Genomic DNA, 23,240 nt, shown 5'->3' with positions numbered 1-23,240 from the left:
CTCCAAAGTCAGCAGTTTGGTTTGATTCTTAATTACTGATCAAACTATGATTTACTAGTTAGTAACAATAAAAAAGCACTAAGAACAAAGAAAAAGCATTACATTCTTTGTACTTTCTTTAAAGGGGTAGGATACTCTTAGGACTCCTCATTCTTCAAAATTCTGAAATCTGTCTTTTTATTTGAAAAATAAAGCTAACCCCTACTTCAGACTATTGTCTGATTTTTTACAATAAATCTGAAAAATTCAATCATGAAATTGGAACTGAACATCATAAAACAAATAATTAGGCTTAAAGCAACAAATCACTGATACAACTGAAATTTATGCCACCATGAACTGTTTTACTAGGGGACAGCAACAGATTTTGGCTTAAATGTGTGTAGTACCTCATGAGAGATTCGCCGTTGTTCAATATATGCCATAAACTGGGAACTGAGGCTGTCTGAGTCCAGGCCCTTGGGCTGTCTCATCTCATCTTCTTCCTCCTCTGCAGTACAGCTGTCGATGTAGTCGATCTGATCCAGATCATGTTCCACTGTCCACACCACACACACACAACAGTCAAATTCAATAGCCAATAAAGACATTCAGTTGTATTCTTTCCTTTTCCCTAACACCTTCTACTCTGAAAGCAGGAGGAATGAGAAGTGTAAATTGGGTAAGCCTTTCTTTTACAGTCCATGGCCACTCACAAAAATAAGTTCCAGAAAAATCTTAGTCCTAATTCACTAAAGAATACAGTAATTGAGAGGGGCGCCTGGGTGGCTCGGTCGGTTTACCGTCTGACTTCGGCTCAGGTCATGATCTCACGGTCCGTGAGTTCGAGCCCCGCGTTGGGCTCTGTGCTGACAGCTCAGAGCCTGGAGCCTGTTTCAGATTCTGTGTCTCCCTCTCTCTCTGCTCCTCCCCTGTTCATACTCTGTCTCTCTCTGTCTCAAAAATAAATAAACGTTAAAAAAAAAATTAAAAAAAAAAAAAAGAATACAGTAATTGAGAGTAATTACAGGACTACAAACCTCTAATATATATATATATACGTACATATATATGTGTGTATATATATATATATTTTTTTTAATTTTTATTTATTTTTTTTGGTTAGCTCTTTACTGTTTTTTTTTTTTTTTTTTTAATTTATTTTTGGGACAGAGAGAGACAGAGCATGAACGGGGGAGGGCAGAGAGAGAGGGAGACACAGAATCGGAAACAGGCTCCAGGCTCCGAGCCATCAGCCCAGAGCCTGACGCGGGGCTCGAACTCACGGACCGCGAGATCGTGACCTGGCTGAAGTCGGACGCTTAACCGACTGCGCCACCCAGGCGCCCCAGCTCTTTACTGTTTTAAACAAAACAGTTTGAGTTTGTGAGACAAAGAGAAGAAGAATTTTTAAACATGAGAAGTTACATCTTCTTTTAGATTTTTTTCCCTCACGTTTTAGCTTTGGGGCTTAATTGTATCTCTTCAAGGAACTGGGAGGCAGAAAACCTAACACAGTCAAGTCAAAAGGAAGGATAGGAGGAAAGTGAACTTAGAGATAAAGAAACAGATACTGACTACTGTTTCTCTTTCTGTAACTGTTGTCCACAATTAGAACAATGATATTCTTATTTAGAAATTTATTTTCTAGAGCTCAGCAATGTAATTTTGTAGCAATTTGTAGCAGCAATCATTTGAGAATTTTTGCTTCTCAAAATGCTTTGGGGTGAGGAAAGGCATTTAAGTAAGATATAGCCCCATCATTATATATTCTAATACATTTGGGAGTGCTCCATTATTTTTAAGTTTAAAAAGTAACCTTATTTTAAAGATTTTATTTTTAAGTAATCTCTACACTCAATGTGGGGCTTAAACCTATAACCCTGAGATCAAGAGTTGCATGCTCCACCAACTGAGCCAGCCAGGCACCCCAAAAAGTAACTACTTTTAAAAACTATTTAAAATGGCACACTAGAAAAAAAAAAAACTTACTACTAAACTTTCTAAAGTTACTCCAGAAACTAAATCCCAGCCATTACTGTATGATGTTCTATTTCTATAGATTGCCCAAAAGTTGTAGTTGCTGGGAATAATGAACTCGGAGAAAGCTATTTCTGTTTTCAGATTCAATTATTTCTAAATAATTCCATAACTGCAATTGATATAAAAATGAATTTTGAGTTATTAGAGTTATAATAATAGGTAAAAGGATGAAAAGGTTATAAGTCTATATCCAAATTATAAACCAGGTACATAAATGTATTTTTTTCAATGTGTTACAATTTGTGTAACTAAATCAATGATTAAGTCATTATGACTACTTCCCAAGAAAGCAACATCACTTTTTCATACTACCTAGGCCAGTGCAGTCCAAAAGAAACAGAATGCAAGTCATAAAAGTGAACCCACATAAGTAATTAAAAATTATCTAGTAGCCACATTAAAAAAAGGTGATATTAGTTTTAATAGTATATTTTACTTTGTCCAATATATCTGAAGTATTATTACAGCATATAATCAATAGAAAGTATTACTGATATTTTACATTCTTTTTTTTTCATGCAAAGGCTTCATAATCCAATCTGTATTGGTTTATGTACACTTACAGTACATCTTAATTTAGAAAGGCCTTATTTCAAATAACCACATGTAGCTAGTGGCTACCATACTGGACAGCATAGATTAAAAAAAAAAATTTTAAGTCTGAAATGAACTAAAGGGAAAGAGAGCTCATGTGGAAGCAAGATTAAAAAGAAAACTACTAAAATGGGAATGGAATGGTAAGTAACAGTAGTAAAAAAGAATATAAAATGGTAAGAAAAAAAAAGAGAGCAAGCCACTTAATTGAAATCATCATTCAAGGATGAAAGCTCTTAGGAAAACATACAGATGGCTAACAGACACATGAAAAGATACTCATCATCACTTATCATCAGGAAAATGCAAATCAAAACTACAATGAGATATCACCTCACACCTGGCAGAATGGCTAAACAACAACACAAGAAACAACAGATGTTGGTAAGAATGCGGAGAAAAAGGAACACTTGTGCACTCTTGGTGGGAATGCAAACTGGTGCAGCCACTGTGGAAAACAGGATGAAGGTTCCTCAAAAAGTTAAAAGTAGAACTACTCTATGATCCAGCAATTGCACTACTGGGTATTTACCAGTACCCAGTTTATGTTTATAGCAGCCTTATTTTTTGCTCCCTCTCTATGTTATTATTTACAATAGTTTACAGCATTATTTACAATAGCCAAGATACGGAAGCAGCCCAAGTGTCCACTGACAGATGAATGGATAAAGGAGATGTGGTATATATACACAATCAAATATTATTCAGCTATAAAAAAGAATGAAACCTTGCCATCTGCAATGACATGGATAGAGCTGCAGAGTATAATGCTAAGCAAAATAAAGCCAAAGACAAATATCATACGATTTCACTCATATGTGAAATTTAAGAAACAAAACAAAGGGAAAAGGGGGGAGGGGGAGAGAGAGAGACAGAAATTAAGAAACAGACTCTTAATTATAGAGAACAAACTGATGGTTACCAGAGGGGAGGTGGGTGGGGGAGATGGGATAAACAGGTGTTGGGGATTAAGAAGTGCACTTGTCGTGATAAGCAGAGGGTGATATATGGAAGTGTTGAATTACTACACTATACACCTAAAACTACACCAAAACACCTAAAACATACAGTAATACTGTATGTTAACTAAGTGGAATTCAAATGAAAGCTTAAAAAGAAAGATGAAAGCTCTTATCAAATGGATTTCTAGAAAACCAAAATAATATCTCCATTATAGCTGGCCCTCAATATTTAAACCTTAGGATTTGGGAATTCAAACTAAAGCAAGATTGAATAGAATGCTAAAATCAAGAGTCTGCCTCAGAAGCCCAAAGTAGAAATAGCTCTGCCTGTTAATGAGCTATTAAAAAAATGACAAATTAAAAAAAATTAATTCCAATTATAAATTTTTAAATACCAAAATAAAGACAATTTGGATTTAGATGCCCCTGAAGAACACAATGCCAGATGAACGCAAAGGTAGATGTCAAGAAGCACATCGGATTCCTGGAAGTGGTCAAATAATGACCAGAGAGAGAATACACAAACAAAAGGAGTAGATGTGAAAAAAGACCACTTAAACAATCGGAATAATTACAAAGGCTTTGGCTGTCACAAGGAATCATGCCTACCTCCACCATTTGTTACTACTAAACTGCTGCGATTCTCCTGGTACTGGCTTTCTCTTCGTAGTCTTTGTTCTTTAGTAATTTCTGCTACTCGAAGAGGAAGATCTGAAAATTCATCTGTAGGCTTAAAAAAAATAGCAGTAACATTTAAACACATTTCAAACTTTAAACAACACAGTATTTAAAGCGTGGACACACCATAAGCTCACTAAAATTTATATTTAAGAAGAAACAGCAAAAAAGTTCTGGAGTGGTGGTGGTGATTGTTTTTCAACAGTATGAATATACTTAAGAATGGTTAAAATGGTCCGTTTTATGTTACGTATATTTGACTACAATTAAAAAGAGATGAGAAGTTATATATGACTATAAATAAACATGAATTTGAAGTATCTACACAGATATCTGTGTGGATACAGATATAATTATGTACACACCCACCCACACACAAGTAATTCCAAATTACAAATGGGCTGTGGTCTGAAGTTGATTTGTTTGGGAATGAGTGAGACAATGTTACAAATGGGAGGTTATCAGTCTTGTTAACAAAAGCTTATTTCATCAGTTAGCCCAATTTAGAGCTAAAATATTCTACCTTTTAATTTAAAGAGGGAAAGCATAATAAAATTTAACACAGGAGAAAAAAGATATAATTAGCTAAGAAAATTATTTATCTTGAGCATGTTAATAGTCTTCACTAAGGTTCTTGCCTCATTACCCATCAGCCTGTAGTCCTATTTTCTCATCTCCCAGCATCCCTTCTACCACCTCTGCTCAAGGTTACCCAGTCTGGCAAATTTTAGGCTTCAGTTGTAATTGGCTCATTTGGATTTGCAGGATATTAAGCCTATTTGGTTTTCCAGGATATTAAGCTATTTATACAAAACAATGAAGTAACAAACATGTAAAACACTTGGTAAAAAGACAGCAAAGAAACAAAATATCATTTCTGAATGGTAGCTCTCTGTGGGATTTTTTTCCTCTCTTTTGGCTTTTCTATATTTTACATAATGAGAAACTGAATTCAATTAAGAATCTTTCCATTTTCATCATTTTATTGCCTCTTAGGGGTCAGAACATGCAGAATAGAAGAAACACTTACTTCATTTCCTGACCATCTCTTATCACCACTGTCCACACTATTGAAACCTGAATCAAGGGCTCCATAAGGGCGTCCTGAGTACATTTCTTCATGGCTGCCAAAAAAAGAGAGTCTGGCTGTTACTGGGAAGTTTGAGGTTTTAAAATTAACATCTGAAATAAACCGAATGCAATTTTACTAATAAACATTATCTCATGCCAGTTAGTGATTTAACTTCCTTAGAACTAAATCGGCATTCTTTTAAAAGTTTTTTTTTTTTTTTTTTAATGTTTGTTTATTTTTGTGAGAGCAAGAGAGACAGAGTGAGCGGGGAATGAACAGAGAGACAGAGGGAGACACAGAATCTGAAGCAGGCTCCAGGCTCTGAGCTGTCAGCACAGAGGCTGACGTGGGGCTCAAACCCACAAACCATGAGATCATGACTTGAGCTGAAGTCGGACGCTCAACCGACAGAGACACCCAAGTGCCCCAAATGGAAATTCTTTTAACTTTTTAATATGAAAAATTCCAAATTAAAACAAATAGAATAGTATAATGTATATCAGTATAAGAATATAAGAGCACTCATCCAGCTTCAAAAATATCAACCTACTGCCATGCTTGTTTCATCCATGCTACTAACCCATTCACCATGCCTCCCTCAATTCTTATTTTTAACAGCACTTTTTAAGGTAAAATTCATATACACTGAAATGCACACACCTTAAGCTATGTACTTGACAAATGAATACATCTTTGTAATATACACCTCCCTCATGATATAAGACATTTCTACTTTGCCAGAAAATTCCCACTCATTCCTCCTTACCAGTCAATTCCCCTCACCACGCTACAGGGTGCTCCTAAGGGATAACCACTATTCTAATTTTTTTTCACCTTAAATTCATATGGAAGGCAGAGTAACAGTCCCCAAAGATGTCCAAGACATAATCTCTGGAACTATGAATATGTTACTTTACATGGCAAAGAGGAATTAAGATTGAAGATAAAAATAAAACTGCTAATCAGCTGATCTTAAAATAGGGAGATTACTGTGAATTATTTGAATGGGCTCAATGTAATCAAAAGGGTCCTTAAAAGTACAAGAGGGAGGCAGAAGAGGAGGCCAGTGTAATGCAATGCTGGCTTGAAGATTACTCTTGGTCAAGAGTCAAGGAATGCAGAGAGCCTCTCTGTAGAAGCTGAAAAAGGCAAGGAAATGTATCTTACTCAGAGCCTGCAGAGAAGAACAAAGTTCTGCCAGCATTTTGATTTTAGCCTCATGAGACCAAGGTTTAGACCTTGAACCTACAAAACTGTAAGATAATAAATTTGTGTTTAAAATCAAAATTTGTGGTAATTCATTATGGCAGCAATAAGAAATTAATACAATTAGTTTTACTTATTCCAAAACTCATAAAAATGGAATCATATGTAATTTTTTTAATCTGGCTTTTTTTGGCTCAGCATCATGTCAGTGAAATTCTTGATGGTTTTACCTTCAAATATAATGGATAAATTATTTGTTATGTGTAGGCTTAACTTTTTAAAAACATTGCCAATCTGTTTTTGAAAGGAGCTATATCATTTTGCATTCACCCAGCAACGTATTTGAGTTCCACCTGGCCACACTTGTGTTGTCAATCTTTAATCTTAGCTATTATGGTAGGTGAAAAGTGGTATCTCACTGCAGTTTTAATTTGTATCTCTCCAATGACTAATGATATCGAGTATCATTTTGTGTGCATGTCGGCCATTCATTTACCTTCTTTTTGTGAAATGTCCATTCTTTTGCCCATTTCAAAATACATCAGTAATCTCAAAAATAGTTTGCTAAGAAGCCATACACCAAACACTACATAATACTTGATTCCATTTCTATGAAACTCTAGAAAAGGCAAAACTGTATCAACAGAACACAGGGCAGTAGTTGCCTGGGGTTGAGTTACCTACTGTAAAGTGGAAAATGGTTGATGGAAATGCTATAGACCTTGACTGTGTTGATAATTTCGTGACTGCATCCATTTGCCAAAATTCACTGAACCGCACACTTAAAATGGATAGATTTTATTATTTGTATATTATACCTCAACAAAGCAGTTAAATCTGCCAAATTCTTATGTTAAAGTACATGTCCCATTTTTACAATTCTATAAGCAACGTATGAGAACACTGGTTGCTCCACATCCTCAATAAACATTCGGTGGTGTCAGTTCTTTTATGTTTATTTAATTTGAAAGAGAGAGAGAAGAGGGCAGAGAGGGAGAGAGAGAATCCCAAGCAGGCCCCGTGCTATCAGCACAGAGCCTGACGTGGGGCTTGACCTCACAAATCATGAAATCATGATCTGAGCCGAGATGGAGGGATGGATGCCTAACTGACTGAGCCACTCAGGTGCTCCACTGTTGTCAGTTTAAATTTAGTCATTCTAGTGAGTGTGTAATGATGTCTTGTGCTGTAATTTACATTTCCATGATGATTAATGATGTTGAACACTTTTTGGGGTGCTTAGTGATCACTGGTGTATCTCTCTTTGTTAAATACCTACTCAAGTCTTTGTCCAATTTTTTTTAAGTTTCTTTATTTATTTTGAGAGAGAGTAAGAGAGAGAGAATAGGGAAAGAGGCAGAGAAAGAGGTAGAGACAGAATCCCAAGCAGGCTCTGTCCTGTCAGTGCACAGCCCAATACAGGGCTTGATCTCAGGAACCATGAGGTTATGACCTGAGCCGAAATCAAGAGTCAGATGCTTAACCAACTGAGCCACCCAAGCGCCCCTACTGAACAGTATTTTAAAACATTATGTATTTTTTTCAAAAAAAAAAAATACAGATTTCTAGAAGATATTGTTCTACATAATATATATTCTATCAAGTGGCCAACTGAGATATGCTTACTATTACTGAGAAATTTTTCATAAAGAGAATTAATAGAATCTTTGCAATAAGCTATCATTTTCTTTCTCTTCTTTATTTCCACATACTTCTCCACATACTTGCTCTTGCTCAGAGCTTAAACTGGTAAGATTAAAGTGAGACATATAGGTTTACCAATTCTCAGGTTGGCTCAGGATTTTCTTGGTTTTAGCACTTTGAGTCCTGTGTCCCAGGAAAACCCTTAGTCCCAAATAAACCAAGATACATGGTCACCCTATGTATAAATATGGCCTTCAGGAGGCCTAGCAGAGTTCTGCCAGCCAGGCTCCAGTGATGCCCTGTCAGAAAGCCCAATCTCCCTAATAAACCACCTAGAACAACATGGACTCAAGTGTGGAAATGTCTCTTCTGTAGCAGGAATGTGAACTGTGAGTCACTACAGTGCAGTGAGGGGCACAAAACATAGCAAGTTTTATAGTTTAACAGATCTGGACTGGCAACTTGGCACCATCATTTACTAGCTATGTGACTTTAATTAACTTGCTTAACTTCTCTCCACTTCTGTTTCCTCATCACTTAAAGGGGGATGGGGGAAAGATTAACAACACCTACCTCACAGATTTGCCATAAAGACTGAAAAAATATAAGCTAAGGATTTGTACAAATCCTATTATAAAGCACTAAATAAAAGTTTATTATTATTATTTCTATAAAGAACATAACCTTCAGAGAGTATTTGCTGTTATAACAAGTCACTACATCTGCTTCATTTGAGTTTAGTTCACCAAATATTTACTGAATGTGACTCAGTGTTCTAGATGCTAAGAATATTGAGTATGAAAAAAGGACAATCATTGCTTTCACAACAAGCTCAGGCTTGTTGGAGAGAATTAATCCTGTTACTGGGGCTTGCAGAAGCAGGACTTTTCTTAGTCCTGCTTACTGCTTAACTTAGTCTTTCCTCACTGCCATATTACCATAAATAAATAAATAAATAAATAAATAAATAAATAAATAAATAAATGTATGTATGTATGTATGTATGTTTAGTCTGTAATATAAAGTTGGTGAAAATCATCTCAGCAAAAAAGTACAGGCCACTATAGATCATAAATTAATTAAATAAATAAATAAATAAATAAATAAATAAATAAATGTATGTATGTATGTATGTATGTTTAGTCTGTAATATAAAGTTGGTGAAAATCATCTCAGCAAAAAAGTACAGGCCACTATAGATCACTAAGGAAAAATACATGTGCCACTCTGTAAAACATAAAAGTTATCATAACAGTGCAACTTGCTAAAAGAGTTGGAAATACTTACATCTAGAAATAAAATGACTTAAGGAAGATTGTGTGCTGTTTTTATATTACACACAAGTAGTCAGAAAGTTACATCTAAGGATTTGAAAAGTACCACAGCATCTAATTTGTACTGAATACCTGAAGAGCTACGGGATTAATAAAAATTCTCTTTAGCAAGACCGGACTCTTAGGACGAAACTAGTCCTAGATCATAGTAGACAGCTAGTAATTATAATGCCTAATATTTACAGAAGACTTTATGGTCAGCCAAGCACTTTCAGAAATAGGTCATTCAATCCTCAGAACTACTGTTAGGGTATCAACAGGGTAAATAAAGATCACGTTGAAGAAACTGAAGTCCAGAGGGGTTAAGTGAACTCTAGAACTTTCCAGTAGTACAGGTACCCAAGAGTATAGACATTCTGACTCCATGACAGCATTTGAATAAAGGTACTGCTAACTACAATGCAGTTTCACTAATTTTTACCTCAATAAAAGAGACATGAAGGTATAATGTCCCATTCACTGCTGCATGAGAAGTTGAAGGAGGTATTTTATTCATATGTATATATGTATATGTATTCATATATATATATAAAATAATTTCTAGGACATTCTGAAACAATTACAAACAAAGTAACATACCTCCAGAAAAAATGGAAAATATAGAATACAGATTAATCCAGTGAGCATAATGAGGGGTTATTATAGGGATTAGGAGATATCAGATCTATAATTACCAATCCTTTGGAAAAACATGACATGATTATGCTATTTAGACTTTCCATTTATGATACATTTCTCCATGGATTTAATCCTTTTATCTCTTTGCAAATATACATGTCTCTTGCCAGTTTTTTTAAATATATATAAGCTTAATGTTTTTAAAGTATTATAATGAGGATTCTTCTATTAAAAAAAAATTAGGGGCACCTGGGTGGCTCAGTCGGTTGGGTGTCCGACTCTTGATTTCAGCTTGGGTCATGATCCCAGGGTTGTGGGATTGAGCCCTATGTTGGGCTTTGTGCAGAACGTAGAGCCTGCTTAGAATTCTCTCTCTTTCTTTCTCTCTCCCTCTCTCTCTCTCCCCGCCCCCTTGTACCCCTCTCCCATGCTCATGCTCTTTCTCCCTCTAAAAACTCCAAACAAAAAAATTAGCCCAAGATCAATTAGTCCTCAAGACTAAGAACTGAATGGCTGAGAGAAACAGGTTCTGCAATTAGCACTACAGGCCTCAATCAAAGCTCATTATTCTGACAGATGTGGATGCTGCCTCCTTAGTCTTTGGGCATACCCTCATGTACAGGTCTCCAGTAGACAGCATTCATTGCCTTATACTCCAATCTCAGAGGCAGCAGTAGCAATTTATGTTTCTACTCACTAGTTCAGGAGAGGAAAATTTTTCTGTACCAAAGATTATTAACACCACAGAGAAAAATAAAAGCTACATTAATTTATTGTACATTTTTCTTTCCCTCCCTCCCTTCCATTCTTTTTTAAACAGCAATTACAAACTTTATTATTTTTTTTAATGTTTTATTTATTTTTGAGAGAGAGAGAGAGAGAGAGAGCAAGAGAGCGAGCATGGGTGGGAGAGGGGCAGAGAGTGAGGGAGACACAGAATCCCAAGCAGACTCCAGGTTCCCAGCTGTCAGCACAAAGCCTGACACGGGGCTTGAATCCATGAGCCATATGATCATGACCTGAGCCGAAGTTGGATGCTTAACTGACTCAGCCACCCAGGTGCCCCTATTTGTTGTATATCTTTCATGAGTACAGGACTAGAACACATTTCATGAAAATTTTGAATAGGAAAAACAAAACTTTTTTCAATAAATATGACAAGAGTTCTATGTTATAAGCAATTAACCAAGGTAGGAGGAAAAAGAAATGAAGAAAGAAAAGGATATAAAGAATAGAGAAAATTTTAAAATTCTTGGCAATAATGGTCTGGGACCCTTCATATTCTTCCCACTGTCAAAGTCCTTCCTCCAAGAGAGGCCTAGACTAGCACAGAGTATGCCAGACCTAATCCCTACCATCTGTCAAAACCTTTTCTGTCTTCCTTGACATCACATACCTGCTTTTAGTCTTCTTAGAGTTAAAAGTGTTAGAACTAAGATATTCTTGTGGAAATCTTTCCTGGGTATATATGATATTGGTTAATTTCACCTATGTGTTTGAATAAGTATACTAAAACTTGTATTGCTGTATGCTTAAACAACCAGATTAGAGCTAGTATTTTAAATATCCTTCACAGTGTCTCTAATAGGCAAAGCAAAAAAAAACAAAAAACAAAAAAACCCAGAATGTCACCATAAAGTTGTTTTTGATGACTTTAAGCAGAGGTAGGTTAGGAGGGAAATAACATCTGTGTGACCAAACGGACTATTAATTCCTTCAACGAATATTTGCTGAGTGTGTACTGTCTGTGCCAAACACTCAGGTGAACTAGGGATACAGTGGTAAAGAAGAAAGACACCATCTGTGGCAAAAGGCAGGGATCAAGTCCCTTTGGAGTAATACTTAATTTACTTGAGAAATCAGGTTCTGTATTTTCAGATAGCTTGAGATTACTCCTTTACACAACACTTAAATATTTAATTCCAATAATTTCTGATGAAAAAAAATTTAAACTGTAATGCCTATATCCCTTTACTGGAAATGACATGTCTAATATATTTTAGCATTTTCTTTATGAGCATCAATTACTGTATTGTGCTATAACATAGTAATTACAAAATATCACTGAAATATGGAGGGTTCTTTGCATAGATGCCTACTGGTGTCAAGTTGCTATGTTTTTAGTGTGTCTTGCTTTTAAGTATCTTATTAAAATTATGCAGTGTATCATACTGATTAAAAAAAGAATATAACAGACATAACTTTTAAAACAGGATGGAACATTAATACCTTTAAAGCCCCTTGATGCCTCTTTCATACCAAATCTTCCTTCCTCTTAGAGTTAACCATTAACTTGAATCTTTTGTTTAACATGTGTCGCTTTTTAAGTTTAATTTTTTCCTTCAAATTACTTTTTGTACTTTTAATATGCCTGCTTTTACAAACTCTACCCAAACAGAAATTTGTTAATCTGTTTTAGACAAGGATATGAGAAGCAAGCTCATCAGGACTGTGCTTTTATGTAAAACACGACAGGTTCTAAGAGAAAGCTGGAGGGGATCTCTTTTGAATAAGGCCTTGATGGAGACATCCATTTTGCCTGTTTAAAGGCTTTTTGAATTTAATTTCTGCTACTTAAGATTGTTCCAGATGGCTGAGAATGCCAAGGAGATAACCTTCTAAATCAGGTGTTATGTAGCCAAAGGATTCAGACTAAAAGATCCTGAAAGTATTATTAATGGTCATCAAATCCAAACTCTTCATTCCCTATTGAAAAAAATGAAGCCCCAAAAGTCTGAATGACTTGCTTTAAGTCATAGAGCTAGTTAACAGCAGAGACAAGGTCAGCATTCCAGTCACTCAGATCACTGGTTTTCAACTGGGAACCCGTGCAGGGGATATTTGGCAATGTCTGGAGATATTTTTGTTTGTCACTTTGGGAGGGTGCTACAGAAGCCAGGAATACTGATGAACATCTTCTGAATTATAGGACAGCTTCTCACAACAAAGAATTATCTTGCCCAAAATATCAACAATACTGAGATGGAGAAACCCTGACTTAGAACTACACTTTGTCAGATCTGTGTAATCAACTGTTTACTTAATACAAGTATTCTGAGAAAAAGTGTCAAAATAGATTATTTCCTTTTAGTTAAGCATTCAGGCAGACTTACGGTCCAGTTTGATTCCCTGTGAGATGGAACATGTTAAATAAAGAAATAGAACATACTCACCAGGAGCCAAAACCCAAGGGTCTCCTATCATAATCTGGCAGATCTGGAGCAATCTTACAAGCCTGTATGTTCAGGTACTTAAATATGTGGACTTTGCCTTTTATACATATCTAAAAAAAATAACATAAATGCAACCAAATTATTACTCATCTGAAATACATGTATCCCTTTCTAAAAATCATAATCATCTTTTTATTTAAAGTATATTAGAAATAGAAGGTATTTCTAGCAACCATATATAGTGATATTAAAAATCTAACACTACATTATAACATATTATTTGTTATTTTATGTGTTTACATGATATATATATACACACACATTTTTAGTTTCTAGTCATGAATAAGTTTCAGTAACATATAAAATAAATAACTTGGGGCGCCTGGGTGGCTCAGTCAGTTGAGCGCCGACTTCGGCTCAGGTCACGATCTCGCGGTCCGTGAGTTCGAGCCCCGCATCGGGCCCCTGTGCTGACAGCTCAGAGCCCGGAGCCTGTTTCAGATTCTGTGTCTCCCTCTCTCTGACCCTCCCCCATTCATGTTCTGTCTCTCTCTGTCTCAAAAATAAATAAACGTTAAAAAAAAAAAATTTTTTTTTTAAATAAATAACTTATGATTATAAATACTGATAGAATACCAAGTACACTTATCACACTGATTAGTTAGGCACAGTCAGGAATTTAAAGCATTGCTCTCCATGGATTATACTGGCAACTTTTGCTTTTAGAAATCCAGCAATCATATACAATTATGCTTTGAATCCTACTTTCTGTAAGAGAGAAAAGCAGGAAATGATTAAATATTAAAGTTGTATTTCTGTTGACAAGTAAAAATATAAATTCTTTAGGATTATGAGATCCTTCTACAGTTATGAAGTTTACTCATAAAGCTTTGGAGTTGCCATTCAGAGGTTTGAACAAGACCACGAATCAACTGTAGAGTACAAACTCTATAGTGAAAAATACACATTGGTAAAGTTGTTCAGATTATAGGATGTCTGGAATCTATGTATGAAACTACCTTATAATTACTTTATTATTAGTTTCATTATCAGTCACTGATAAACAAATGACCAAATTGATTAAATGAGGAACTTAAAGATTTTAGAAAATAAAAAGGTACAAAAATGATGGTTAAAAGAAATGTACTGATAATCCTTAGTTCTGAAAGCCAAATATTTTTATTTGTGTCTAGCATTTACATTGGCTACATTCAAGTTTTACTAGAAAGAAATTAACTCAAATTTTATTAGAAAAACTTCAAGGAAAAACACTTCAACTTAAAAAAAAAAAAAAAGTCAATTCAATGAAAGGAAAAAACATTCTGGAAACATTACCTGTCCTCCATCCCATTTATTCAAGACTTCTAAAGAATGCCTATGTGTGTGAATTTACTTTAAAAGAACTTCATTTCCAACAAAAAAGATAAATGCATAAAACTTCAAGTTTTAAGTTCACCCTTTGTCAAAAAAGTTCACAACATCCTTTAAATCCACTATAGTTTACCTGTGCGGGAGGAGACTGTAGTGGATTGTTATCTAGGGTGATCATCTGTAGGTGCCTGAGGTTCCGATAACAAACGGGGATTGTTGTAATTTTATTGCAGGAGAAGTCGAACCGTATCAAAGGCAACTCTGCCAGCTCTGCCGGGTGATAAGATGGGAATGAACAATTAATAATATTTCAAAACTAGGCAAGTTTTTAAAAAAATTTTTAACATTTATTCATTTTTGAGAGACAGAGAGAGATAGAGTGAGAGTGGGGGAGGGGCAGAGAGAGAGGAAGACACAGAATCCGAAGCAGATTCCAGGCTACGAGCTGTCAGCACAGAGCCTGATGTGGGGCTTGAACCCACGAACTGTGAGATCATGACCCGAGTTGAAGTCAGATGCCTAACCGACTGAGCCACCCAGGCACCCCAAAACTAGACAAGTTTTATGGGAGCTTCTAATTAAATACAGTGAATTTAATGTATTTATCTCCATTCTTTCTTAACAATGAACTGATACTATAAAATGAAATCTAGTTACTTACAGATGGGAATACTAATAAAAAGCAAGCTATGTGACCACTCACAGAACTAAAGAACCAGAGGCTGATACCACAGAAACACAGGCATAACCAAGGAATTAGATGATAATCTGTACAAAAAACAAGTACCTAAGTCCCCAACCTCAACTCATGTAGCTAGGGCACTACTTCTTTCCAATCACCACAGAAGTCAACAACTTATTCTCTAGTGAAACTGAATCAAAAGGCTTTGAACTCAGGAAGTTTAGGCACAATGGAAAGTCAGGATGATGAGGTGCTCGTTGAAAATGAAGGCTTTAAGAGACAGTCTTACACAATGATGAGACCTCAGCGCTTTCCTACCCAACCCCAACCCATCCCCAGCCCTAGTATCTGAGTAATCTCCCTTCCTTATCCATAGGGGATATGTTCCAAGATCCCCAGTGGATGCTGAAACCACAGTTAGTACCAAACCCTATATATACCATGATTTTCCCTATATATACCATGATACATACCTGTATATGTATACATGATAAAGATTAATTTATAAATTAGGCAGAAGAAAGGAACAAGAATAATTAATAATAGAATACTTATAACAATGTAGTGTAATAAAAATTATGTAATTATGGTCTCTCTCTCTCTCTCTCTCTCTGCTAGAAAAAGAGGAAGGAATCAGCCATAGGTACATAAAAAAACTAAGCAAATAAAAAAAATTATTAACTCCAGAAAAACAACAACAATAAAAAAAAATAAATGAAATCAGGGTGCCTGGGTGGCTCAGTCAGTTAAGCGTCCAACTTCGGCTCAGGTCATGATCTCGCCGTTCGTGAGTTCTAGCCCCGTGTTGGGCTCTGTGCTGACAGCTCAGACCCTGGAGGCTGCTTCAGATTCTGTATCTCCCTCTCTCTCTGCCCCTCCCCCACTTGTGCTCTGTCTCTCTGTCTCTCTCAAAAATAAACAAACATTAAACAATTTTTTAAAAAAATGAAATTAGTACATCAACTGAATTGGCAGGGACCAATATTCATATAGTTATAATAATGTAAATAATAATGCTTTGATCAGAAGTTGTGATAAAACTATACTGGGAAGACAGTAGGAGGGAGGTGAGAGTTTTTGGATGATGGGTGATAGTGTGTAAGGAAGTTAAATCCTCATCTACCACAATGGGAAGCTCACATTAAATGTCAAAATGGATAAATCGAGCAAAGCTCTTAAAGGCACATCATTTAGAAATATGTCAAAAAATGCCAGTGGAAAGAGTCAAAGGCAGAGAAGGCAGATGCTTCTAAACATTAAAGCTGAGGAGGGGGATAGCTGAGCCAGAGGAATGCTATTATTGATTTTAAACTTTTTTTTTTTTTGGTATTTGTTTAAATTTTTTTTTTAATGTTTTTATTTATTTTTGAAGGAGAGAGAGAGAGACAGAGACAGAGCATGAGCAGGGGAGGAACAGAGAGAGAGGGAAACAGAGAATCCAAAGCAGGCTTCAGGCTCTGAGCTGCCAGCACAGAGCCCAACTGTTTTTTAGTATTTGGGTTAGTATTTAGTATTGGTGTTATATGGAAGTGTTGAATCACTATATTTGTACACCTGAAACTAATCTTACACTGTATGTTAATTAAATGGAATTTATTATTATTTTTTTAATGTTTGTTTATTTTTAAGAGAGAGAGACAGAGACAGGGCATGAGCAAAAGAGGAGCAGAGAGAGGGGGAAACACAGAATCCAAAGCAGGAGCCAGGCTCCAAGCTGTCAGCACAAAGCCCAATGTGGGGCTTGAACTCATGAACCGTGAGATCATTACCTGAGCCAAGTTGGATGCTTAACTGACTGAGCCATCCAGGTGCCCCTAAACTTTTTGAATATTATTTGACTTTCTGAATGATATATTATTTTATAACAATTAAAATTTAAAATCAAAATGGCAATACAACTAAAGACACTAATATCTACCAAACTGTAAAATGTCAGAGACCACCACTTACAATGAACTTCCACACTAACTTGTATAGCTACTGAAATAAAGCTTTCCTGCCATCTCAGTTTAGCTGAATATGCTGAAATTATAAGACAAGCTAATATAAAACCATTTAAAATTATTTGTGTGACTCACCATTTTCTTGGGAATACACCTTCAAAATCAGATAGAGAAATAAATTAGATGATAAAACTACTAGACCGCAATTGTCATCTAAAACCCCAAATTTTCATTTTCACTAAAATCCCAATGTTTTCATTAAATGATCTTATATGAAGTCAGTATTATTGCGTTAGTAAGCTTTTAAAGATCAACATAGTAGATGAGTCCCACTACATACTACCTACTACTACTCTACTGAGTAGAAGGGTAATCTTGGATTGAAATTTGGGGTTGTAAGGTCTGTGCCATGATTTTGTTCAGCTCTGCTGAGGGCCTTCATTCACATTCCTGAGAAGGTAGAAAGCAGGCCCAAGAGGAAATGAGGAAGGCTCTGAAAATAAAAGGTGAAAAGTTTACCAGGCTAAAGCGACTGAGAGGAAAGTTAAGCAGGATTTTGGCTAGTGTGATTACAGTAGGGTGTATAAAAGTAGACTGAAAAATCACTTTCTGAGACATTTTGACATCCATAATGTCAAAACTACACTAGTATGTTAGAGCTAAAAATCATATTGGGTCATATTGGTGTTAACATTTGGATTCTAGAATGAAGCAAAAGCATCATTAGTCAATTCAATATTTACTATACACTGTAAGTCATGTTTTAAAGCAGAACCTAGAGCACCAATGTCACGAAAATACCTTCTAAAGGATAGAGTTAAGGGAAAGTGGATGGGAGTACAGATGACACAAGAGTTGCCATGAGCTGATAACTACTGTAGTTGGATGAATCACTGCTCTCATTTATATATGAAATTGTCCATAATAAAATTAAAGAAATATATACTCTGATCTAATAAAATAATAGTTCTCCCCATTTTCATTTCCTTTTATAAAGCTTTTTCTTTCATGAATTCATATTTTGAAGGCTTATAAATTATACCTAATTTGTATAATCATTTTTATCACTCAAATACATATACCAGAGCTTACAGTGAGCCTAAGATAACCAGCCTCCCAGTGCAGTCTTTCACTCCATTCATTATTCACTCTACACATCACCTCCAAATGTTCATTAGTCCCTACCTGAATGTTTCCAGGGAAGGATAAAGTAATTAAGTTCAAGTCAAGTCCATTTGAAGTCAGTGCAAAATGTAGGAATGTTTTTCATTATGCTAAAATATCTCATTATCAGAAACATGATATATTTCTCAAGTAGTTATGCTTACTGAAACTTCCAGGGAACTTACCCTGAGTTGCTACTTAATTCTGACTAGATCTAAAAATACAATCACTGGTTTATAGTTATTAGAATTTTTCACTGCAGAATCTTTTATTTTTTTAATTTTTATTTTATTTTTTAATGTATGTTTATTTTTGAGAGAGCATGCCCAAGCAGGGGAGGGACAGAGAGAGAGAGAATCCCAAGCAGGTTCTGCACTATCAGTGCAGAGCCTAACTCGAGGCTCAAACCCACAAACCACAAGATGGTGACCTGAACCAAAACCAAGAATCAGCTGCTTAACCAACTGAGCCACCTGCGCACCCCTGAAGAATCTAACTTTTAAAAGTTAGACTGGGTGGCTTAGTCAGTTAAGCAACTGACTCTTGATTTCGGCTCAGGTCATGATCTCATGTTTGTGAGTTCAAGCACCATATCAGGGTCTGTGCTGCTAGTGTGGAGTCTGCGGTGGATTCTCTCCCTCCCTCGCTCTCTGCCCCTCCCCTGCACATGCTTGTTCTCTCTCTCTCTAAAAATAAATAAACTTAAAATCCACAATGAAACATGTAATAATTAAATCATTATATCTTGAATACTGGCTAGATGTTATCTATCTATCTATCTATCTATCTATCTATCTATCCCAAATGTTTATTTATTTAGGTTTGAGAGATAAAAATGTGCATGAGTGGGGGAGGGGCAGAGAGTGAGGGAGGCAAAGAATTCCCAAGCAGGTTCCATGCTGTCAGCACAGAGCCCGACAGGGGGCTCAAACTCATGAACTGTGAGATGATAAGCTGAGCTGAAATCAAGAGTCAGATGCTTAACTGAGCCACCCAGGTGCCCCTGCTGTAACTCTTACATATTTTTGTCTTGTACTTATCAGTTCTGAGAGATCTTTAATATAAAAAGACAAATAACAATAAAACAATTATTTCGGGACACCTGGCTGGCTCAGTCAGTAGAGCATGCAACTCTTGATCTCGGAGTTGTGAGTTCGAGCCCCATGTTGGATGTAGAGATTACTTAAAAACAAAATCTTTAAAAATAAATAAGTAAAAATAAAACAACTATTTCACCAGTTCTTACCTTCAGGCAAACGTAATAAGTGATTTCTTCTGACGTTAAGGTCTCTTAGGGCCTCCAAATTACCAACTTGGGAAGGTATTGTTTGAATTTCATTGCAGCTCACATCCTATTTCAAAAAGATATAAAGAATTTTTCTAATATTACTAATTTGTCTGCTTTAAACAATCTGTAAAATGAGGTTAGATAAAGATAATACCTATGGTCTGTCTTAACTGTGAAAAAAATTATGATTCTATGTCCAAGAATAAATCCATGGTTTGTACTAGCATTTAGTTTTAAAAACTTATAAGCTCCTGATTTTATAGATATTAGATGAATCTACATTAATTTTATGAGAACAAAAATTAAATGACTTAAGATGTGGACAGGAAGCTTAGTATCAGATCAAATGAAAATTCTAGTGAAAAAGTAAATTAGAAAAAAGTATAAAAACATCTATTTAGGACAATATTTTATTAAAAACAATTTTTTTTTACATTTATTTATTTTTGAGAGACAGACAGAGACAGAGCGCAAGCTGGGGAGGGGCAGAGAGAGAGGGAGACACAAAATCTGAAGCAGCCTCCAGGATCTGAGCCATCAGCACAGAGCCTGATGTGGGGCTCAAACTCACGAACCATGAGATCATGACCTGAGCTGAAGTCAGACGCTCAACCGACTGAGCCACCCAGGCACCCCAATATTTTATTTTATATGTATTTTAATGAGACTGGAAGAAAAAAGCAAAACAATGATAAAAATTATAATGATAAAATTAATTGAAAGGAAATCCTACTTTCAAAATACCAGTTCACCTGCTCAAGAATATAAAAATGCACTGAAGATGACTCAAATCATTCTTTATGAAACTGAAAGTGAGGGGAAAACAGTAAAGGACACATAACTCATAGGCTACGGAAAAAATAGATACTGCCCTATTGGCATTTGATCAAGTTGGTACCAAGACATGTATTATGTAAGCCTTCCGGTATCTTGGTCAACAGTTTGATAACAGATTCTGAAAAGAGGCTGACTACAGATTCCAAGACTGACAAATTCAGAATTCCATAACTCTGAGACAAGCCACGAAAATGTACAAATCCATGGGGAACAGTAGGAAGTTGTCTAGGTTAATAAAAGCTCCAAGATGCCATATTAACACTTAAAACTCCTCTAGTATATGAGTAAAAAGAAAATATTAATAGACTTAACTATTAGAAAAGACCACTTGCCAAAAACTTCAAACGTTATTTTAAAATTTTCCCATAATATTCTTAGAGAAAATAATATTATTTTTACTTTTCCTACCAATTAATGACTGAAGTAGAATCAGTAGCTGTATTTTTTGTTCCAATGCTCTGAGCAGCAAAGTTAAAAGGAAAGAGGTTGAAAGGATAGGGAAAATTGAGCCGAGCCAGAAGACAACAGTAATTTATAATATTTCTCTTGGAAAATGTGTATCTTGAAAGATAGAGGTTTACTCTCACTTAAAAATGAAGGGAAACAGGGGCGCCTGGCTGGTTCAGTCAGAGGAGCATGAGACTCTTGATCTCAGGGTCATAAGTTCAAGCCCCACATTGGGTGTAGAGATTACTAAAAAAATAAAATAAAATAAACTTAAATAAAAGGGGGAAATAAAAGAAAGAAGCAATAGATGTTGTAAGAACAGGTTCCACTGAGTGGGAATCAAGAGCTAAAAATAACCAGGTTCTGAATAAACAAACATACATTTTTGACTTTATTTCCTAGATCTAACTGCCTCTAAATAAATAGTAGTCTAGTATCTAGACTCCAGATTTAACATATTTGTGAATTTTTACATGTGACTGTTTACATTCATAATCCACCTGGAAAAAAGAGAGAGTTACTGTGTGGTCCAGTTAAACTGTACATGTATTTTTTTGTTCATGATGTCTATCTTTGTTAATAAACCTACATGGGATGATCCTCCCAAATCTCAATGGACATAACTGTATTGGACCATTTCAGAAATATGAAACGTGGACTCGAGTTAAGGTAGATTGGTTTAAAGTTCTACCTCAGTTATGGAACCTTGGGCAAATTACTTAACCTATCTAAGTGCTAGTTTCTTCAGCTGTAATATGATGATAAGTATTATACCTAATTCATAATGTTACTATGGTGATTAAATGGGAAAAGTCTCATTGCCATGCCCAGGACATAAGTACTAAAGAGTAACAAGGAGTGGTTCATCAAAGTTAAGCTTCTTAGAAAACAGAAGGCAGTAAAGAATAGCTTACTTTAGAGAGGGAGCTAGGTGCTAGAGATAGCATGTAAGGCCAAAAAAAATAAGCTTGATCTTTGCGGTGCCCAGTCCCCAAGAGGGGCTCACCCCAAATCAGAACACTGACACTATTGAGATTTAATGTGAAAAATCTAAACGCATTATTAACTCATATCTCAAAAGCTTATTAGCATAGAAATCACTTAATATTGGTTAGAGTTTAATCTGATGACTTTGTCCCATTCCCCGTGGGCCTATTAGACTTGTACTTTCAGTTCTTGCTTAACTCTGTGCTGAAGCATTTCAGTACTGATCAGCCAGCAAAACTTCACTATTGATACCTGGAAAAACTCAAAAAGACACCTTAATTTTGAATCTTTCCTTACTACAAAACAGAAAATGGTATGACTATGGATACACATACATGTGGAGCAATAAAAAAGTAAAATATTAACTTACAAGTTCTGTTAAATGTCTGAGATGTCCAATTTCTTCTGGAAGTGACACCAATTTGTTATTACTAGCAATTAAGACTTTCAATGGTAAATTACACAAATGTACTGGCAATGTTGACAGCTGGTTCCGACTAAATGGGTAAGTAGAAAAAGAAAATAATTAGAACCCACCATTCAAGAAAAAAATTTTCATCTTTCCCATCCTATACTCAGTAAAGTGACAAACATTAAGTCATGGAAGGAGCAAACAGGGTATTAGATTTGGGTTCTAGCCTCCATTTCCTCACTTACCAGCTTTGTGGTTTTAGGCATGATATTTAACTTACCTGCTTTTTATAGATTCCTCATCTGTAAATTGAGGATTTTAATCCTTATCTACCTATCCTACAGGGCCCTGTACCATAAAACTCCTTTCTATAATGATGTGCTACATATACACATATTATTACTTTATTCAAGTTAATTTTATGTAAGATAAAGTAATTTAAAAATACGGTAGGGGCACCTGGGTGGCTCAGTCGGTTAAGTGTCTGACCCTTGATTTTGGATCAGATCATGATCTTATGGTTGGTGAGATCAAGCTCCACATCAGGCTCTGCACTGAGTATGGAGCCTGCTTGGGATTCACTCCCCCCACTCCCCCACCTCTCAAAATAAATAAACAAACATTAAAAAAAAAATAAGGTAGTGGCACCTGGGTGGCTCAGTCGGTTAAGCGTCCGACTTCGGCTCAGGTCATGATCTCGCAGTTCTTGAGTTCGAGCCCCGTCAGCTGTGCTGACAGCTCAGAGCCTGGAGCCTGCTTCAGATTCTGTGTCTCCCTCTCTCTCTGCCCCTCCCCTGCTCATGCTC

The 23,240-nt window shown here is 35.8% G+C and overlaps 1 protein-coding gene across 10 annotated transcripts in view; it reads right to left on the bottom strand.

Moving 5' to 3' along the window:
• Window positions 1–23,240, bottom strand: part of LRCH3 (leucine rich repeats and calponin homology domain containing 3) — a 147,772-nt gene that overhangs the window by 71,832 nt on the left and 52,700 nt on the right. For all 10 annotated transcript variants that reach the window (XR_009262123.1, XM_058731046.1, XM_058731042.1 and 7 more), the window contains exons 3-9: window positions 22,393–22,519; window positions 19,710–19,815; window positions 14,808–14,944; window positions 13,304–13,413; window positions 5,287–5,380; window positions 4,188–4,308; window positions 390–538 (exon numbers count right to left, since the gene is read on the bottom strand). Coding sequence is in view for 9 of the 10 variants with exons in the window: in XM_058731046.1 (XP_058587029.1) it covers window positions 390–538; window positions 4,188–4,308; window positions 5,287–5,380; window positions 13,304–13,413; window positions 14,808–14,944; window positions 19,710–19,815; window positions 22,393–22,519 (844 nt within the window). In the remaining variant the exon portion in view is untranslated. The remainder of the gene's footprint in view (window positions 1–389; window positions 539–4,187; window positions 4,309–5,286; window positions 5,381–13,303; window positions 13,414–14,807; window positions 14,945–19,709; window positions 19,816–22,392; window positions 22,520–23,240) is intronic.

This window comes from Neofelis nebulosa, chromosome 5 (assembly GCF_028018385.1).
Source record: "Neofelis nebulosa isolate mNeoNeb1 chromosome 5, mNeoNeb1.pri, whole genome shotgun sequence".
NCBI lineage: Eukaryota > Metazoa > Chordata > Mammalia > Carnivora > Felidae > Neofelis > Neofelis nebulosa.
Note: the sequence above shows the minus strand (reverse complement) of the source record. Positions and strands in the feature narration are given on the sequence as shown.